Raw genomic sequence first — 22,729 nt, forward strand, 5'->3', positions numbered from 1 at the left:
TTCTGAATGACCAACTCGAGACAAATAGCTCCCCACTCCTCAACCAAGGCAAACACATAGTAAACTAAATCACTTGAGAGATGCAGTCTGCCGAAACAGCTGTAGTCACATAGTTGTAATAAATTTTGTGGAAGTATAGAAAACAAACGTTTTCAGTGCTTAATTGTTAGATAAAATGAACTTCCATCAAGGAGCGGTCGAATCCATCAATTAATCACAGAAATGTGCTTGAAATGTTGATTTCAAACCATAACCCTCCACCCTTAATATGCCATATTATACAGTACGATGATATACGGATATACTAAGTACACCCATATACAGAATACAGATACACGAAAAGGGTCCACCTCGATATTTGGCAGTATTTATTAGATTTTAAGGAAATGACCAAATAGGTCGATTTTTGATCTGAGGGGGACACATTTTTACGGTTACATACATTTGTCATTTGTCAACGACAAATCAAAATAATCATTTAGATCAAAAATCGACCTGTTTCGTCATTTCCTTAAAATCTAATAAATACTGCCAAATATCGAGGTGGACTGTTTTCTTTGGCCCACTCTGTATACAATATACCCTCATAAAATGCAAAGTAAAATAAAGTTACATAACCCCTAGCTAGCGCATCATAATTAAAATTTAGTTTTTTTTTTCAGAAATCAAGATATTTTTCAATTATTTTTATAATCTTTATAGGTCTGGATCCCGCGTATGAAAAAAAAGTTGATTAATAGCAAGCTGAAAATTTGTTAATAGCTTAAGGGTGTCTAGTCGAATAAACTTTGATATATGGGAACACTGAAACAGGGGTAGTTTTAATTGTGGAACAGGTTAAAAATTTGGAACGGTCACAGCACGAAAACGGCACATTTATTTTGTCCGACAGAACAGACTTAAACTCTCCGAACAGAGATTAAACTCTCATGAAAAAATCAGACTGCTATTTATTACCTGTCATAATTCCTGTCATTTGACATATTCTACATGTTCCACTCATTAAAACGCCCATTTGGTGATAGATAGCAGTCTGATTTTTGCATGAGAGTTTAATCTCTGTTCGAAGAGTTTAAGTCTGTTCTGTCGGATAAAATAAATGTGCCGTTTTCGTGCTGTGACCGTTCCAAATTTTTAACCTGTTCCACAATTAAAACTACCCCTGTTCCAGTGTTCACACATATCAAAGTTTATTCGACTAGACACCCTTAAGCTATTAACAAATTTTCAGCTTGCTATTAATCAACTTTTTTTTCATACGCGGGATCCAGACCTATTAGCCAATAATATTTGAACGTGCTATAGTGAAAACTGTTCAGTTAATAGTTTAAAAAATAGGAAATAAATTTGAAACAGACAATACCTTTTAATTCTCGGTAGCGCAAAATACTCAAAAATTGGTAAAATTCACATATTAGCATCTTAAAAGAAGGTGTGGTCCAGTATGTTGTGTTGGGTGTTAATAGCACGATCCATTTTTTGTTCTTTTAGTTTACACTCCATTTAATTGGAATAGAATTAGTATAGTGTGTTTAAAATTGTAAAGGATATAAATAAAACAACTTATAATTTTAATAATATGTTTAATTGAAACAAAGAAGAAACCAAATTGTAGCTAAACAATGTCAACAAATTAAATGAAATTTTGACTTTAGAGTCTTTTACTCACTATTTCTGAGTGGGTACGTTGAAGCTGCGCTTGCTGTCAAACTTTGGCATCGAAGCTCTGGATGCTACGGCAGATCTTATGAAACCATCTCATTACTTAGCACCGACGACTTTTTTAGATGCTTCAGTCACTAACTTGACGCAGTGTTCCACGGCTTGGAAACTTCATCATCAGAGACTCTCCGTAACAGTGATTGTGGTGTAATTTCAGTGGTGTTCCAATCTATTAATTCAGTATAGTCAGTCGCATGAATGTTGATTTTTGGAGGTCGAAAAACCCTAATTGTTTCTGTTTCTGTAGCTAACATCCTTGCTTTGATTATTCTTCGGAATCCTAATTCTCTTATGTGCTTCCTTTCATCCACTATCATCCTCAGTAGCAACTTTTCTGGGTGGGAAAAAATGGATTTCTTTTAATTACAGGATCAACTACTTTAATCAAATTCTCTGGTAAAAATCTGGTTGATTTGATAGATCAAAAACGTACTCAGGTCCATCTGTTATGTATTTGCTGCACTTTATTTTGAACCATACAGGCATGTATGATTTAAGAATGAAGGATACTAACAACTTATGTTCAACTGAAAGCGTTTCGACACTTACATACAGTTTCAAACCTCTGTTAGCTGTAGTCAACCATTGAGAGTGGGAAAGTGGACCCGGTTCTCGAACAGATAAGTCCACAGGCCAGTTGCCTGATTTTATCGCACAACTTATGTCTAGAAGATACTATTCATCTTTATTCAAAAGGTTGCGACTAACTAGTCCTCCTAGTGGTTAGAAATGAGATGGTTTCATAATATCTGCCGTAGCATCCAGAGCTTTGATGCCAAAGTTTGACAGCAAGCGCAGCTTCAACGTACCCACTCAGAAATAGTGAGTAAAAGACTCTCTCTAAAGTCAAAATTTCATTTAATTTTTTGACATTGTTTGGCTATAATTTGGTTTCTTTTTGGTTTCAATTAAACATGTTATTAAAATTATTATAAGTTGTTTTATTTATATCCTTTATCCTTTATAACTTTAAACACACTACAATAATTCTATTCCAATTAAATGGGCTGTAAAGTAAAAGAACAAAAAATGCATTGTGCTATTAACACCCAACACAACATACTAGACCACACCTTCTTTTAAGGTGCTAATATGTGAATTTTAACAATTTTTGAGTATTTTGCGCTACCGCAAATTAAAAGATATTGTCTGTTTCAAAGTTATTTCCTATTTTTTAAACTGTTAACTAAACTTAAAGATTGTAAAAATAATTGAAAAATGTTTTGATTTCTGAAAAAAACTAAATTTTAAGTATGATGCGCTAGCTGGGGGTTCAACATATAACTTTATTTTACTTTGCATGTTTTCCGCGGTATAGCGATTAAAAAATGAAACATTTTTTTTTCGACATACTCTAATCGACAGTCACTTCATCTTTCCTCGTTAGGGGTCGCTCAAAGCATACTCCGGTATAACATTTCAATACATTTACCGACTAGTTCGATTCGTATTCTTGCAAAGCCTCTTTGATAACGGGTAAACCCAGAAACACGCAAGAGATTCGAATTAGATTAAAACGAAACCGTCCATTTTTATTTTATTACAATGATGTTAATGTATACTTACACGATGTAGAGTTAATAGGAAAGAGTGAAAGAGACCTATGACAAAAACTGGAACAGTTGAGGTAAACTCGGGAGGAAAAATGGTTTAAAACTTAGTAAAACAAAAACAGAGTATTTGGAATGAACATTTAAAGATGGAGTTATTGCAAAATGAAATGGTATCTTTGGATGGTGAAATGATTGTGAAAAGCAGTAGTTTTAAGTACCTCGGATCGGTATTACAGAGTAATGGAGAATTAGATGGAGATGCATGCAGTAGAATTAGGACTGGATGGATAAAGTGGAAGGAAGCGAGTGGTGTGTTGTGTGACAGAAAAATTCCAATGAAGCTGAAGGACAAATTCTATAAAACAGCCATAAGACCGGCTATGATGTACGGAACTGAATGTTGGGCAGTGAAAAAGAACGAGGAACAACGAATGCATGTGGTGCAAATGAGAATGCTTAGATGGATGAGTGGAGTGACAAAAAAGGATAAAATTGGAAATAAGTATATTAGGGGAAGTCTAGGTGTGGCACCAATTGATGCCAAAATGCAAGAGCATAGGTTAAAATGGTTTGGTCATGTTCAGCATCGAGAGGTTAATCACCCAATACGAAGAATTGATGAAGTACAGATCCCTGAAAAGAGTAGTAGAGGAAGACCAAAGAAGATCTGGGGAGACGATTAGGCATGACATATTGGTAAAGGGGATTAATATTAATATGACCCAAGAGAGAATTGTGTGGAGAAATGCAATTAGGGAAGCTGACCCCGCATAGGGATAAGGCAAATATAATGATGATGATGATGTTAATGTGTACTTACCAATAGCAGAAATCAAATCTTCTTCGGTTGGATTACATTCCTTATATCCAGAGATAGAACTAATCGATTTTTTGACATCTTTACGACAATCCTGATTTTGACCTTCGTATGGATAATCTGCGTCGGCACATATACCTATATTTCGAATTTCTTCGAAAGCATCCTCTTGAATACCACCACTACAACCATAATTTGTCCTACTGCAGTCGACAAGATATTGAGGACTCAGAGGAACTCTTTGGTTTTGGTGAATTGCTACCTGTCCCTCCAGGGCACCGACCTAGAAAGTTGTTATTTATTTCATGTTCTATTATTTCTGAAAGAAAATGAGGAATTTGAGCAGAAAGAGATGGTTGGAAGAGCCTTGATAGACCTCTCAGCGGCATATAATACAATAAACCAAAGAACCTTGCTAACTAAGACCTATAACACTGTGCTTGACTATGACCTGGTAAATATCATTAGATCACTGTTGTGTAATAGACGCTTCTACGTTGTTCTAAATGAAAAAAAAAGCAGATGGAGAACCTAGAAATGGTCTACCTCAAGGGAGCGTTCTTGCGCCATCCCTATTTAACATCTACACTAACGACCAACCAATGCACCCCCATACTGAGAGTTTACGCTGACGACCTCGGTATCGCCGTAAAAGGAAAACCACGTACACAAGTAGAGTCGAAAATGGAAGAGGCTTTAAACATGATGTCAACTTACTACAGACAAAACTCATTCAAGCCAAACCCAATACCAAATACCCAAGTATGTGCATTCCATCTTAAGAATCATTTGGGGCATGTTGTTTGACTGAGTATCTTGGGAGAGACAACGCTTGCGACATACTGATATGCTCAAATACCTTGGAGCGATACTAGACCGGTCACTAATATGTAAATTCCACTGTCACAGTACAAGAAAAAAAGGTTTCTACGAGAAAAAACCTTCTACGGAAACTTGTAGGGAGCAAATGGGGCACAAACCTTCAGGTCTTATATTTAACAGCTGAGGCCTTAAGAACAGGATAATATGCTTGTCCTGTTTGGGGTAGATCTAGACCCGCTCAACAAGTCACCACGGTGTTACATAGAATAACTACCGGTTCTGTGAAGCCTACCCCTCTACCTCTACTGTACCGGGAAGCTGGATTCGCATCACCAGGCGACCGTAGATACGCCTCACAATATGTGTAGAAGTTCAGGGAAACTTTCGATGAAAGGCACCAATTATACGGGTTTAACGAATCGCCAAGAGCCAGCCGACTTAAATCAGGAAAAAGGTTTATGAGAAATGTCAGCGTCGAACCACCCGAACTATTCCCCCTACATCCAGAACGATCTAATGGAATGAACCTGGACTGAAGAACCTGGCGGACACTTAAGTGTATACGCACAGGTGTTGCCCCTGGAAAACAGAACCTCATTAAATGGGGCATCAAGGTAGATAACGACGCACTTTGTGAATGCGAAGAAATACAGAACGTGTAGCACTTGAGAGTTTACAGACATTGTCCATCACAGTGCACCCTCTATAATTTATGACTGACAAATCCAAAGGATGTACTCGAAAAAGTAAAATAAGTTTATTGTTTTTGTATGTGATTTGTAAAATTTAGAAATGAAAAAAAGGACGTTAGAAATTAAATATATCAAGATGACGAGAACAAAGAAATAGAGCAAATAAGTAGACAAGAAGTAATACAGGAAGTATCAGACCAAAAAACAGGCAAAGCTGGAGGGAATGATGACATAGATCCAGAAATAGTAAAATACATGAGAGAAGAAGGCAAAATAAGTTATGGAAAATATACAAGGACATAGACAAGGATAATCGCATGGAAAAGCAAAAAATCTCAAAAGACTGGCAAAGTAATCTTAGAACGCCAATATACAAAAAGGGAGAACAAGTCAACCACGAAAATTATGGAGCAATATGTTTGTCATCAGGTTGTTTTAAAATAAACATTAAAATACGATACAAATACAAACAAGAGGTAGAAAAAGAACTGGAAAAAGCAGCGTTTAGACCAGAAAGACAGACAAACGATAACATTTACAGTAGTAAAAAGATCTGTACATATAGCAGAAGAAAGACTTGAAGAATTTAATTGGAAAATAGTTATCAAACAAGGAGGTAGTCTTAGCCCGCTACTACTCATAATAGTCATGAACGAATTGATTAGAAATATTGGAAAAAGAATCAACCAAATACGAACAATAATAGAATACCAGAGATTACAGTCAGTAAAAATGAGGCGCTCAGGGCAACAGTGGCCTAACCCCAAATATGAAGTTTTGAGATAAACTTCTATAATGTTTATTTTAATAAGTTACAGGGGTGAAAATAAAAGAGAAAATTTAGTGTGATTATTAATTGCAAATATTTCATTCAAAAGAAACTTTTTCTTTTTCTAAGAAACTTTCTTATTAAGATTAACTTTATTAGTTTTCTCGGTATTCGAAAAAAATGATTACATTTAAATAGCATTGGAGCCAAAAGTTTGCGCCTAAATTGAAAATTTTGAGAGACAGAACATTTGGCGCCTTTCCCTTTAATTATTGAACTGACAAAAGTGACCTATAACGTTATCAATTAATTGCGACGCCGAAATGCCCGGCGCCGAAACGGCGACGTCTAAATGTTCCATCCCCTGAATATGTAGCATAACTAAACCGAAATCCGACACCTTAAAGGGTTTAACGAAGGGGAGAAAGAAAGAAGAAGGAAAGATGAAAGAAAGAAGAAAAAAGAAGAAAGAAAGAAGAACGAAAAAAGAAAGAAAGAAGAAAGAAAGAAGAAAGAAAGAAGAAAGAAAGAAGAAAGAAAGAAAAAAGAAAGAAGAAAGAAAGAAGAAAGAAAGAAGAAAGAAAGAAGAAAGAAAGAAGAAAGAAAGAAGAAAGAAAGCTAAAATACTTACGACACTAAAGGCCCAGCACGATCCACATTTACCCTGGTCTCTTACAGGTAGTACTACGTCTTTTAACCTCCAATCAACAGATAATGGTAAAGTAACATTGGAATCGGCAATACACGATTGGCGATAAGTAAGCTTGGGCTTTGAAGCAGCCTGGCGTGTTAGTAGAGCCTTGAACTCTTCTTTGGTCCAATCGGCAAATGGAGTGACACCCTTGAACCATCCCACCTCTCCTTTGGCGTATCTTGCGTTGTGCTCTTCGATTTCTTGAAGGTTGTTTTGGAAGATTTGGAATCTAAGTTTATCTTCTGTGATTCTGTATTGTCTCGAATGTTTCGCCTAACAAAATAAAAACAAAAATTATATAATTATATTATTGTGTATCATTTTATCAATCAAAGATGGAATAAAAACTTTATTTTTTTTATATAACGCGGGCACATAAATTTGATACACCCTGTATATTGATTTGTAACTATTTATTATAAGTTAGTTTTTAAGCAATGGGTTTATCCTTAATAAGTTTTTCCCTGAAGAATTAAAGACATTAGTAAATAAAGCGAAGTGAAAAGACAATTTATTTCGGATTATAATTTTAAAAAGATTGTTGTGTTACGGGAAAGGCAAAATCCACAGGTAATTGTAATTATTAGTTTTTAGAAAAATAAGGTAGAGAAATTTGGAATTTCAAGGCCTTTTGTTTAAGCCCAAGAATATTTGTAGAATTCCCGAAAAGTAATTATGATGAGTAGAAGTATTTGTTGAAAGAATGCATGGGTTTTTTCGAATGAAAAAAGAGGAATGTGGAGAGAGAAATGTTTCTGATTGGCTTGGCAATTTGGAATGGGGTGAGAGAAGTTTGAATGTTCAGACAGTTTGGAAAAGGAGATGATTATGTGACCGGCATCCGAGAAGAGAGGTCAAAACTTTTCGTGAGTAGTTCAGAAGCAAGTACTAGTGGTTGTTTGATAGTGAAGAGTAGCTGAAAAGTGGAACGAGAGACAAATCAAATTGAGCAGAAATACCTCTTTAATTCTGTAAAGTCCAAGAGAGTAAGTTACAAGAACTATAGTTACTAAAAGTATTTGTGACACCAAGTAAAAATATACTTGGGTCTCAGGAGATTATCATTGTGAGAAAGAGATGAGAGAGTTTTGGAGTTTATTGAACGAGTACTGGTCAAAAGAGGCCTGGCTCGTGTTTTGGAGAAATAGTTGCTGGTATGCTGCTGGATTGATGCTGAGAACGGAGAGGGCTTTGATTGGTAGCCTAACATAATCAACAAGGAAGAGCTGTTTGGGTCAAGATGAGACATCATTGTGTGTGAATCAAAAAGGTCAGTCAATAACTTATGTGATAGATTTTCTTTATAATCAGAAGTTAATTTTTTTTTGCGTAAAAGCATATGAATTAAGATTCCAATATTTCAAAAATTTAATAGGAAGTATAAGCAGTTTTGCGAATACCTGAATTGGTTTGTTTAGCTTGTTTTATTAATGGTATCAAGAACAAAGCGATAAATATTTGTTTGAATTAGATTAATTTATATGGTTAAAGTTTCATTTGGACAGTTATGCCCACAGGATTTAATTGATAAGTTTTCAGAGCATTGCTTTGGATAATAAAGGTATTTGTATGTGCTTATTTATGGTATTTCTATTTATTTCATTTTCCTATTTTATCCCGATAAGGATCAACTAAGAGATACTGAAGCCACGAAAAAGGATAAGTATAACCTAAGATAATTTAGTTATTTTTTTATGACAAAAGGCACCCTGAGATTTTTCTTAATTTTTTTATGTATGATTTGCGACAATTGAATAATTAATTAAATAAATAGGTACTAATTAATATAAAAGTAAGAGAAAGCAGATCATAACAACATATATACTATATAATTATATAAAAATTTTATACTCAATTAAGCAACCTGATGAATGATTGGACTTAAATTTAAAAAAATATGAAATAGAAAATAGACGTACTCGCAATCGCAATCATTTATTGTATTATTTCGACGACCGGTTTAGCTCTCTACAATTTGCAGAGGTCATCAGGTCAACGGTTACAAGTACAAGTACAGTACAACCTGCCATATCCGGACCTGTCATACCCGGACGGTTCTGCGCCGTCCGGATCTACCGAAATCTACCGAGAAAGGCAGTCCTGCTGTTGGACAACGCACTAAAAGGAGAACTAAAAGATGGCGAAATAATGTATTATAGACTCTATAAAACGTGTCTATCGCTGAAAGTTATTGACGGCGTTGATTACTGGAATCTGTGAAAGAAAAAACGTTTCAAAAACTGCAAAAAAGTAGTGGTCTTGATATCCGGAGTTTTTCTTATGCGGATCGGTCTGTCGCCACATTGATCCGGATATGGCAGGTTTAACTGTATGTATAATAAACGATGCCGATACAAGGAATGATTTCTAAACTCTGCAGTACCATACCTTCTTGCTCGATTTTTTGCTAATAGGGTCAATAGGGAACTGGCAGGATGAATAGATTACTTTCTATCAACTTTCATTCAAAGAGCAACATTCAGATCTATATAGAAAAACGGAAAAGATCAATGTTTTTACAAGCGTTACCTTTGTATCAATTGTCATGTTTTGGCTTTTCCATACTCTGGTGTGCTGGGTCATTGCTCACTTAGCCAAGGATGACCTTTTAATTTCTTTTATGAATCCTTCAGAATTGGCTATGAGGGTGCCCTGATACACATTGATTTACCACTTCTTCTTCTTCTTACTTTTTGTATGTAGGCTTTAAAGCCTGTTTCTTCTTCAATATTAGCCTCCTAAACTGTTTAAGTTGTCACACCATCTTTTTCTTGGTCTGCTAATACTTCTTCGTCCATTTGGTGTCTTATATTTGGTGTATTCTATCCAACAGACTTTTGCCTGATATTCATCGCAGTATTTTCATCTCTGTTGTTTCTAGTAGTCGTTCCGTTTTAGATGTGTCAGGTCTTGTCTCCGCTGTGTTTGTCAATATAGGTCTAATTGCTGCTTTATAGATTCTTGCTTTTGTGTCTTGTCTTAGGTGTTTGTTCTTCCAGATTGTGTCATAAGATATCTCGCCGCTTTACTTGCTTTTAAGCTTTGTTGTCGTACTTTCTCTTCAACATCTCCGTAACTGGTTATATCTATTCCCAGATATCTAAACCTTGCTTCCTGCTTTATTATTTTCCCATCAATTTCGATTTTACATCATAGCGGGTATTTAGATGTTGTCATACATTTGGTTTTTTTCTGCTGATATTATCATATTGTATTTCTAGGCTGTTTTATTGAAAATGTGTTGAAAAAAAAACCAACTGTAGCTACAAAAAATCCATCATTTGCAACACAAGATTCAAAAATTAAACTAGTCTGCTTTTTTATGGGGCTGGTGACTTCCGGAATTATATCTTTGGCTGTAGAACAGTTCCAAATACAGATATGTAAGTACATACCTGTTACAAAAAACCTTATGTGTATTTTGATCATTTATACCCTGTTGTCTAGACTCCATCAACCCTTAAACACTTAAGGATTGATGGTAGTATATATTAAATTATATACCAAGCAATTTCCATCAGACTGGTCACTCCCAATAACAGAAAGTCCCAATAAACACTCTATGGAACACTAAGTTCAATACTCCACAGTTGGTTTGCTATATTGTATGTTTTTAGTCACAACCTCGACATAGTTGTTTTTATGTTTTATATGTATGTACATTTTGTTTTTTTTTGTTAATTTTAGCTAGTAGTTTGTACCTATATGTGAAGACTATATGTACTGGGCCTGAAGATGAAGCATAAAATGTAAGCTTCGAAACCGGTTGCCCCATGATTGTAACAACTAATAAATAACATATTGTTATGATCTGCTTCTTATTAATTTTATGTTAATTATTATTTATTTGATTAATTATTTAATTGTTGCAAATCATACATAAAAATGAATAAAAAATCTCAGGGTGCCTTTTTATAATATTAAAAAAAATGTCTAAATTATCTTACGTTATACTTATCTTCTCTCGTGGTTTCAGTATCTCTTAGTTGATCCTAATCGGGATAAAATAGGAAAAGAAATAAAGCAAAATATAAAATAAACATACAGAATTGTCTTTTATTTATCAAAATCAATACTCTAAAAATCTATCAAATCTAAAACCTGTGGACACAGATGTCCGAATGAAATTTTTACCACTTAAATTTATTCTAGTTAAAAAAAAACAATTTATCGGTTTGTTCCCGATGACTTTGGTAAAACAAACTAAACAAAACAAATTTATGTACTCGCAAGATTACCTGTATTTCCTATTTACTTTTTGAAATATTGGAATTTTAATTCATATGCTTTTTACTCAAAATTTTAGTTTCCGAACATAAAAATATCTTTCACATAAATTGATTGACCTTTTGCTTCACTCACTCTAATGTCTTCTCGTGACCCAAAACAGCTCTCCCTCGTTGACTATGTTAAAGGCTACTCATCAAAGCCCTCTCCGTTCTCCAGCTTCAAAACTATCAGCATACCAGCACCAATTCTCCAAAACGAGCCAAAGCCTCTTTTGACCAGTACTCGATTCAAACAGAACTCCAAAAATTCTCTGCTCTCCTTCTCACAATAATACAGAATCAAAGAGGTATTTCGTCTCAATTTGATCTGTCTCTCGTTCCACTTTTCAGCACTATTCTCCACTATCAAACAAACACTGGTACTTTGCTAACTACCTATCCACGAAAACGTCGAACTGCTCCTCAGCGATGCCAATAACATACTGCCTTCTTTTTCAAATTCACTCAACATTCAAACCACTTTTCCCCTTCCAAATTGCCAAGAATCAGAAACATTTCTCTTTTCCATTCGACAAACAAACCATTCAAAGTCATTTTCAAAATTATTCCGACCATCTTAATTACTTTCGGGGAACTCTACAAACATTTACTCGGGGTGAAACAAAGATATTAAAATTCCAAACTTTCTTTTAAACCATTTTTCTAGAAAATGATAATTACCTCTACCTGTGGATTCTATAGTTCCCATAATAAACAATCTTTTTCCATTTTAAACCTAAATACATCGTTCTTTTCACTTTAATTATTCACAAAAGTCTTTAATGGTTCATCGGAAAGCTCATTAAAAGAGAAATCCACTTACATCCAAACTAAATTCTAATCAATATTTACAGATCAATATACAGAGTGTATCAAATTTATGTGCCCGCGTTATTTAAAAAAAAAATTTAATTTAATTTTCATTTTGCCTTTGATTGATAAATTGAAAACACAATAATATATAACATACTTAAATAATAAATAACAAACTATAAGATTGCGAGTATTGACTCATTTCCTTATGCAGTGAAAATGTGTGTTAATCTTTGAGATCGTCTTCTGCCTCGGCGATTATTGCGGCGTCGTCTGCATAACAGGTAATATTTGGATTTCTTTGTTCCCCATTCTGTAACCATGACCTTTACATACTGCTTCTATTATTTCGTCCATTATTATATTTATTAAAGAGCAGTGGGCTTAATAAGTCACTTTGTCTTATTCCACTTTGTACTGGTATAAACTGCGTTAGTTTTTCATTTATCTTTGCCTGTATTCGATTATGAAAATAGATGTTTTCGATGGTTTGTATAATATTGATTGGTATGTTTCTTCTATACAGTAAATGTAAGACGTCTTCGACTTGGATGCGATCTAAAGCCTTTGTCAGGTCTATAAAACTTAGATATGCTGATTTATTGTACTCAATGGCCTTTTCTGTGATTTGTCTCGATACAAATACGGCGTCTACGCAGAATCATACCACTTCGATATGATTAATTATGACAATATAGGGTTGACTAATATTATGTCACTTCAATTTTCATACAACACAGGTAAACAAAAGAGAAAAGTAAAAATTCTCTTGTAGGTCAAAATGCAGGATTTTTGGTAAAATCCATAATCTGAGCTTTTTACAAATTTTACAGCGAACATACCGAGAATAGCGGACAGGGAAGAATCTACAATTTGCATTCATCACATGTCCGCTTATCGAGATAAAAATCCAACAGAATTCTGCTTCCTTATTACTAGACCGGGCAGTATCGTCGCCCCCGCTAGCGCAATTATTCCGATTCGATTTTTTGCACAAACTTACTCAAAAAGAGGTCCTTATAACATATCCACAGGGTGCCGGGCGGTGCCGTGGTCGAAAAATTTTTTAAACAATTTTTTTTAAACAAATTCACAAAAATAATTTTTTTATTTCCAAAAATTTTTTTTTTAGATAATTTGGGTCATTCTGAGCAAAAAAGGTCTCTTGTCATTTTTCTCTAAAATTGCGAAAATGGCCATTTTCAATGCTTCATAACTCGATTAAAAATTATTATTATGAAATTCAAAAAGTGACAAAATCAAGATTCAAATATCTTCTTCAACGTCCTGAAGAGATTTTTGGCATTATTTTAATACAAAGCTGTTACTTTTAGTTATTAACAATTAGCGCTATAGTCCAACTGTAGCGTCATTCCCGTTAGCGGAACTATTTCGATTAGATTTTTTTTGCACAAACTTACTCAAAAAGAGGTCCTTATAACATATCCACAGGGTGCCGGCCGGCCGTGTTTAAACAATTTTTCGACCACCGGCCGGCACTCTGTGGATATGTTATAAGGACCTATTTTTGAGTAAGTTTGTGCAAAAAAAATCTAATCGAAATAGTTCCCCTAACGGGGGCGACGATACAGTTGGAATATACCGCTAATTGTTAATAACTAAAAATAACAGCTTTGTAATAAAATAATGACAAAAATCTCTTTAGGACGCTGAAGAAGGTATTTCAATCTTGATTTTGTCACTTTTTGAATTTCATAATAGTCATTTTTAATCGAGTTATGAAGCCTTGAAAATGGCCATTTTCGCATTTTTCAAATTTTTAATCGCATATAACTACGGTGACCATATCTTTTGAAAGAAAAAAAAAGTACAAAAAACAAAAATGTATTAAAAACGCAAAATGTATCTTGCTATTGGACAAATATAACTTTTTGGCATTAAAAATAAATAAACTATGTAGCTAAACATAAAAAATTATATCATTAAACTAAACATAACACATTACTTTAACTTTGAAAAAGTTACAAGCCTGTAATTAAGAGTTTTTAGATGAGGGACGTGGAATAGCCTCAACTTCTTCCGGTTTTTTGCATCATTCATATTTTTCTGAATTTAAAATTAATTTAAGAAGGTCCGGCTTCGACTGAAGTAAATGAAACATTTCATACAAGTCTGATCAAAACTTGCGTACACCAGCATCGCTGCCTTGAGAGTGGATATGGACATTTGTGACTTTTCCGACGTCCAATAATAATTATTTATTACAGAAAATAAACGCTCGATAGCCGCACTAGTACCCGGAAGACAAAAAATAAATTCGCATAATATTTGTAAGTTTTTCAGTTTGAATAGATCTACACACTTAAAAACTTTAAGCCATCGATCCTGACTATTTTTTTCTTCTCTGTTCCACTCAGCAATTTTTTCACTTGTAGCCACGTCTTTCAGAATTCCCAGTTCGTCAAAGAGTTGATCTTCGTTTAACATGGTTGCCTTGGTATACAATTTAAAAGATTCGAGAGAATAACAAACATCGTTCCATGTTATTTCACTTCTTATGCGAGCTCCACACTCTCGCCGAAGTCGATCGAAGTTCAACAAGTACGAGAGTGTAGACGGCCACCTTGTGTAACTTTGCCTCACTTCGTTCTACTTCCATTCTCTGCCGGTCTGGTCAAAGAGATCTTTGTCAGTATAGCACCGCTCTTTGTCGGTATCACACTTCCTCGCGAAGTAGAACGAGTGTGTAGAGAGGGTACTTCGGACTTCGGTCAACTTTGGCGAAGTAACTTCGCCGAGAGTGTGGAGCCCGCTTTAGATCTATGCTTTTGAATAATTTAAATTCATGAAAATTTGTACTCCAGTTTTCTAGGTAGGTTACACATTTTGTGTAAAAATGTTTCACTTGTGCAGTGAAGTTTTGTGTACGACCACCGCACCATAAGCCTAATGTCTCACACACTTAAAATGTTTTTAAAGATCATTCATAAACGCATTTACCAAACACTTGATATGGATATTAAAGAAACCCACTTTGGATTTACACTACTAATCCAGAGATGCTTGGTTGTGAACCAGGATATGTATGTACGTCTGTTTCATAGATTACAACAAGGCTTTCGATAAAGTCCGCCACAAAGAGCTAATGGACGTCCTCAAAAGCAAAACAGTTACAATACAATGACCTTTGAATTATAACAAATCTATATTATAAACAGCAGGCACACATACGCATTAACGAACACACATCAGAAGAGTTCGAAATTAAAAGAGGAGTGCGACAGGGGTGTGTATTGTCACTACTACTATTAAATGCATACTCTGAAGAAATTATGAAAAAAGTTCTTGAGGGAGAAACAGCAGGAATAAAGGTACCTAAATGGAACGCCAATTAACAACATTAGATATGCGGACTACACTATCATAATAGCGGACAACCTCCAAGACCTCCAAAAGCTAATGAACAAGATAGTTGAGCATGGAGAACAATATGGATTATCAATAAACATCAAGAAAACTAAATTTATGAGGATATCAAAAATCCAAAATAATGATAAAAGCCTGACAATTAAAGGTAAAACTTTAGAACAAGTTGAAAACTACAACTATCTTGGCACAATAATTATTCACACAAACGATTACTCCAAAGAAATCAAAGTTCGAATAGAGAAGGCAAGAACCAACTTCAATAAAATGAGAAAGGTAGTTTGTGCAAGAGAACTGAAATAATTAAGACTTGAGAGTTAGGCTGGCAAGGTGTTATATTTCTCGACTCTGCTTTACGGAATAGAAGCATGGTAAATTAACGCGTCGACTACTAAAAAGTTGGAAGCATTTGAATTGTGGGTAAAGGTACCTGAAGATAGCATGGACCGAGCCTGTAACAAACAACGAAGTCATGAGAAGAATCTACAAAAGAAATATTGGAAACCATTAAGACACAAAAGCTGAAATACCTGGAACAGTATACAAAGAAATTTGTTTAAAAGTAGTAAAAGATAAAAATATTCATTTTTTAGAAAAAATAAGTACATTCGCGTGTCCTTAGAAAGGTTTTTAAAGTACATTAGGACAATATTTTTAAAATAAGTACTGTCCTACTTAAATAAGTACATATGGTCACCGTACATATAACTCGACAACAATTAATTTTAGAGAAAAATTACAAGAGACCTTTTTTGCTCAGAATGACCCAAGTTATCTAAAAAAAATTGTTGGAAATGAAAAAATTATTTTTGTGAATTTGTTTAAAAAAAATTGTTTAAAAAATTTTTCGACCACGGCACCGCAAGGCACCCTGTGGATATGTTATGAGGACCCCTTTTTGAGTAAGTTTGTGCAAAAAAATCTGATCGAAATTATTCGGCTAACGGGGGCGACGATACAGTTAGACTACAGCGCTAATTGTTAATAACTAAAAATAACAGCTTTGTAATAAATTAATGACAAAAATCTCTTCAGAACGCTGAAGAAGGTATTTGAATCTTGATTTTGTCACTTTTTGAATTTCATAATATTCATTTTTGATCGAGTTATGAAGCCTTGAAAATAACCATTTTCGCATTTTTCAAATTTTTAATCGCGTATAAATCGACAACAGTCAATTTTAGAGAAAAATAACAAGAGACCTTTTTTGCTCAGAATGACCCAAGTTATCTCAAAAAAATTTTTGGAAATAAAAAAATTATTTTTGTGAATTTGTTTAAAAAAAATGTTTAAAACATTTTTCGACCACGGCACCGCCCGGCACCCTGTGGATATGTTATAAGGACCTCTTTTTGAGTAAGTTTGTGCAAAAAATCGAATCGGAATAATTGCGCTAGCGGGGGCGACGATACTGCCCGGTCTATACCTAAATCTGAGTAAAATGTAATTAGAGGCAGCTTTAGATTTAATTCGATTCAGGGTCACCATGAATATTGTTGTAAAAAGGGCTCTAAAAAGAAGACATATATGTCAACTGATGATCAAAGATGTCTTTAATGATAACACAGTTAGTTCTTTGGTTCCGTTCAGCCAGGAAAAATCTATTTTTTCTTTATTTGCATACCTGATTTTTTTTAACAATTTATCGAACATTATATTACACAAAAAACTTACCTTAAAATGGACGTATTGGTCATAATCGTTCAAATCTGCGGTGATTCCCGCAACAAGACACGCAATAGCAAGTAGCAACTTCATGATCTATTCTGAAATAAAATGTCATTATGTAAACTACTTAATAAAGAACAAATATAGTGGAAACAGAAGTTAAATAATACGAGGGAATAGTATAATATTAATCAATTAGCATATAATGATGGCTATTACTCACGAGTCGTAGGCGAGTGTCGTGATTCATCAGAGTGAGTAATAGCCATTACATGCAAGTAGAATACTATACTTTTTCTACGACCTTTTTTATTTGGATTAGTAGAAAAATATAGTTATCAAATACTTACTAACATTATTCAAATTCAAAAGATTTTATTTTTCATAAGAAAACATATTTTATATAACTATGGCAACACTGTTAGAATTACCATCTTTGAGCTTATGAAACAATGAAACAGTTGATATTAGTGTCATGGAATGGCGGTGGCTTTTAAAAATAAGACATATTTTAAGGCAATTACACGACAAAGAACGTGTGCTCTCAATAAAAATCAATCAACAGTAAGTAAAACAGAATTCATTAATATAAATTTCATATCCGTAAGCCCTTTTACGGAATTTATAGCGATTGTTTATATTTACCTTTTAATAAGGTCAATATTAAAATGTCAAATATTGAAATTTAAACGTAAAAAATATACTAACCCCTTGTTACAGTTAAAAATCCTTTAAACACTTTTCGAATTTAATTTTTGATATAAATTACAATGATTATTTTATTAAATAAACAAGTTTAAGTAATTTTATTTGCTAGTAGTAGTAGGTATATTAAAAGGGCAATGCACCACTTGAATCTAACTTCAACCCATGAGTAATGGCCCGTCAGTAACTTTAGCCCGTGAGTAATGAACCATTACTCACGGCTAAAGTAATGGGTGTTATTATCTATTCAAAAACAGCGAATAATGAGCATATTATTAAACGATCGTAAAAAAAGTAATTTAAAGATATTTTCTGATGTAATTGTAAGGAAATTAAAAAATTTTCAGTAACTTCTTGTGCTTAATTGTTTCCAAACCACTACGGAACCCTAAAGGATCCCGTAGTGGAAGAATATTTATGAATAGGTAGAATATACATGTATGGTTAGGGGAAATAGAAAAAACTGAGCCTCTACTTAAAATACTGTAGTCATAATATGTACATAAGTAAGTAAAAGAACTCACAGGGGAACTAAAAGGAAGACAGAAAGGAAATCTGACTGACTCTGTTGGAAACAGCATCTTGAACAAATGGAGTAAAATAATTCAGAAAGTAGAAACAATATTTGGCGAAACTGTTTGAAAATCAAAGACATTACACTTTTAAACTAGAAAAGAAGGTAAATAATGGATCAAGAATATTAGGTATATCAGGAAGTTTACTGCAATAATTAAGGGATGGTAAAGTAGCAGGTTCCGATAATATAAATATATAAGCAGAATTACTTATAGTCCAGAAAGCCACTGCGCATCCGCTAGAAAAAATATTCTAATTCGGATTGTTTGCACCATATTACTCAAAAGTTGACAAATTTGCATGTTGCCAGGACCAAAAGTTGGTCAAAAGTTTTTTAAACGTTTTTTTTGTTTTTTTCCTAAATTTTTTTTTGCATGGAAAAAAGTTTTTTAGGTTTTTTGGATCATTCCAAACAGAAAAGGTCTTTAGTGACTTTTCTCTAAAAATGATAGTTTTTGACATATAAGCGATTAAAAATTGAAAAATTGCGAAATCGGCCATTTTTCACCCTCAAAAACTAGGTGAAAAACTGAAAATTTGAATGTTGCCAAGGTAGGTAGATATTCTTTAAACATAGATTGATGAAATCCCGAAGAGTTTTTTGCAATACAATGTTCAAAACTCCTTTGTTTTTTAATTGCTAATCAAGCGTGCACGACACTATTTTCCACTGACAGTATGGTGCAAATGAAAGGAATAAATTCGTTATTTCGCAAATCGGCGACTTTAATGAAAAATCCCGAAACAGGTCGATTTTTATTTTTTAAGTTATGATATTGTAGCATATATGCTATACTAGAGACGTCATCCGTCTGGGCGTGATGACGTACTCGATGATTTTTTTAAATGAGAATAGGGATCTTGTGGTAGCTCATTTGAAAGGTTCTTCAATTCTCTATTCAATAATGTAAACATTTACATAATTATTTATACAGTGTGTCCTTCTACTTCTTTTTTTGTCAAATAATTTAATTTAATAAAAAATTTTTGGACACCCTGTATAAATAATTATGTAAGTGTTTATATTAGTGAATAGAGAATTGAAGAACCTTTCAAATGAGCTAGCACACGGCCCCTATTCTCATTTAAAAAAATCATCGATTACGTCATCACGTCCAGATGGATGACGTCACTAGTATAACATATGTGCCACAATATCATTACTTAAAAATAAAAATAGACCGGTTTCGGGATTTTTCCATAAAGTCGCCGGTTTACGAAATAACGAATTTATTCCTTTCATTTGCTCCATAGTGTCGGTGGAAAATAGTGTCGCGCACGCTTGGTTAGCAATTAAAAAACAAAGGAGTTTTGAATATTGTATTGCAAACAACTCTTCGGGATTTCATCAATCGATGTTTAAAGAATATCTACCTACCTTGGCAACATTCAAATTTTCAGCTTTTCACCTAGTATTTGAGGTTTAAAAATGGCCGATTTCGCAATTTTTCAATTTTTAATCGCTTATATGTCAAAAACTATCATTTTTAGAGAAAAGTCACTAAAGAGCTTTTCTGTTTGGAATGATCCAATAAACCTAAAAAAACTTTTTTCAATGCAAAAAAAATAATTTTAGGAAAAAAACAAAAAAAAACCTTTAAAAAATTTTTGACCACTTTTGGTCCTGGCAACATGCAAATTTGTTAATGGGAGTCCTTTTTGAGTAAGATTGTGCAAAAAATCCGAATTAGAATATTTTTCCTAGCGGATGCGCAGTGGCTTTCTGGACTATTAGGCTAATGGACAACGAATTAATACCAAAAATCACAAAGATAATTAACAGCATAATGCAACTCTGGAGAAGTACCAACAGATTGGCCGAAGTCTGAGTTAACTGTACTTAAAAAAAACAAAACACTAAGAAATGCGAATAGAGGAAGCACGAACAAACTTCAATAACATGAGAAAGGTTACTTTGTGCAAGAGAACTGAAATTATACTTGAGAATTTGACTGGTAAGGTGTTATATTTTCTCGACTCTGCTTAACGGGATAGAAGCATGGACACTTAACGCGTCGACTATTCAAAAATTTGAAGCATTTGAACTGTGTATGCATGGAACGATCCTGAAGATATCATGGACCGAGCATGTAACAAACAACGAAGTCATGAGAGAAGTCAACAAAAGAATGGAAATATTGAAAACCATCAAGACAAGATAGCTGCAATACTTAAGGCATGTTATGCGTAATGAGAAATACAACATACTTACTTCAATTAATTATACAAGGGAAAATCATCCAGGGCAAGAGAAGTGTAGGAAGGATAGCGATGTAAAATTTCCGGGACGATTCAAACGCCGGAAAGTTTCCGGAAATTTTCCGGGAATATTGGAAACTTTCGGAAACTTATGGAAATATTATATTTTTCTAGTTAGCCTATTGTATGTTAGTTCTGTAAAAATGTTTTCTTTTTTGTCAATAAACTTGGGATGGTTGGTTAATAATTTGTCTATACACTGCTTAGCTAATATATGCTCTTTACCAGTGATGCTTTGTCCTGTTAAAAGAATCAAGTAAGTTTGCAGCATAGTGCACAGGCTTCACTGCCATTTTTTCTTCTTTTTTTTTTCTAATCTAGATATAAGCATTCCTTTTCCTCGGGCTTACTGATTGGAAGTAATGGAATATTCCCGGTAAAAATATTTGCTATTTCCTTAAATGCCTCGACAACCTGGGATATTTTAAACATATTGCCTTTCAATAAAGTAATCCATTTTACAATTATTATTGTTGTTAGCACAACTGCTACTTTTTGCAACTTTATTCAAAATATTTCATCATCCGATAGTTTTATTTGAAATTCCGTGAAAATTTTAAATTTTCTCCCTCTATGACCATAAGTATTTGTAAAGCACTTTCAAACACAATAAGGCTATTTTAGAATTAAGGATTGAACCCGATCTAGTTTTTACAGGAAGTTTGAATGATATAACTTTATTGTAGTTTTGAAGCTAGATTGTATTAAATCGGACAAGAGATATGTGGGAATTAGTTACCTTTTTAACAATTTCTTTACAACATGCCTCAACATTTTTAAGAGAATGTAGGTTCATCAAATCAGACACCAGCAAATTTAATGTATGAGAAACCCAGGAATATGCTTCAATAAAATTATATTTGTTTTTTATCGATCATTTTGCCTTTGTCAAAATGATCCATTGGTGCTGCATTGTCTGTAACAATCCCACAAAATTTTTCTGGTCGACTTCCTTTACATTATAATATAATGTAAAGGAAAATATGTACTAGATATTTATTATTTGTTGTGAAAGATATTCAGCTGTGTGCTTTTCACAATCTGTAAAAAGTGTTAAGTATACACATTACTGGTTCAGGTGTTGTCAAAGCAGCGTTTAGACACCTCTATAAATCGCAGCAAATTATCGATATCAATCGAGTTGTTTCAATTTATCGTTGAGTGTAAACTGTACATTGCGGCGATTTATCGGATTTGGGGGATTAGAGTTGGTATCGGATTGCATCAATTTATTGTAACGATCGAGTTGTTTCAGTTTATAAGGCAGCGTTTAGACACATATATCGCAGCTTCTAAACAGCTTTATAAAAATCAATAAATCGTAGCAACTTATCGTCACAATAAATTGCTCGCATTTATCACGGCGTCTAAACGCCACTTAATTGATCGCAACAATTTATCGCAGCGTCTAAACAGTTTTAAAAAGAAATCAATAAATCGTAGCAATTTATCGTCACAAGAAATTGCTCGCATGTATCGCGGCATCTAAACGCCCTTAAAGTTAATAACAGATTGATTTCTTATATTATTTGACCAGCCATCACACTGAATGCCTAATGTAAATGCTTTATATTCTCAAAACTTCTCGGAAATATTATGGAAAGTTCTCGGAAATATTATGGAAAGTTCTCGGAAACATTCTCGAAAGTTCTCGCAAATATTCTCGAGAATTTTCCATTGAAAGTTTCCGGGAATATTCGCGGTCAGGAGAATATTTCCATTTTTTATATGCGAATATTCTCGGAAACTTTCCAATGTTCGCGAATATTCGCTTGGAAATATTCTCGACTCACATCACTAAGGAAGGAGAAGAATCTCATGGATGCGTAACTTAAGGAAATGCTACGGATTCACATCAACCGAACCATCTCCGTCGCGGAGATGGCAAGTAAAGAAGAAAAAGAAATGCGAAGATTAGGACGGCGGAAAAAATATTTATCCCTCCAAAAAAAATCTTACAAAGAAGACCTAAATAAAGGTTGAA

At 33.9% G+C, this 22,729-nt stretch overlaps 2 protein-coding genes across 3 annotated transcripts in view; both read right to left on the minus strand.

Annotated features, from left to right (window-relative positions):
* Window positions 1-22,729, minus strand: part of LOC126892058 (cathepsin L-like proteinase) — a 153,698-nt gene that overhangs the window by 115,634 nt on the left and 15,335 nt on the right. The gene's annotated exons all lie outside the window — the stretch shown is intronic.
* The window catches only part of LOC126892060 (cathepsin L-like proteinase), a 34,891-nt gene that overhangs the window by 12,043 nt on the left and 119 nt on the right, over window positions 1-22,729 (minus strand). For both annotated transcript variants that reach the window (XM_050661495.1, XM_050661496.1), the window contains exons 2-4: window positions 17,212-17,303; window positions 7,007-7,342; window positions 4,096-4,375 (exon numbers count right to left, since the gene is read on the minus strand). In XM_050661495.1, the coding sequence (XP_050517452.1) occupies window positions 4,096-4,375; window positions 7,007-7,342; window positions 17,212-17,295 (700 nt within the window). In that variant the 5' untranslated portion in view covers window positions 17,296-17,303. The remainder of the gene's footprint in view (window positions 1-4,095; window positions 4,376-7,006; window positions 7,343-17,211; window positions 17,304-22,729) is intronic.

The sequence above is a fragment of the Diabrotica virgifera genome, chromosome 9, assembly GCF_917563875.1.
Source record: "Diabrotica virgifera virgifera chromosome 9, PGI_DIABVI_V3a".
NCBI classification, from domain to species: domain Eukaryota; kingdom Metazoa; phylum Arthropoda; class Insecta; order Coleoptera; family Chrysomelidae; genus Diabrotica; species Diabrotica virgifera.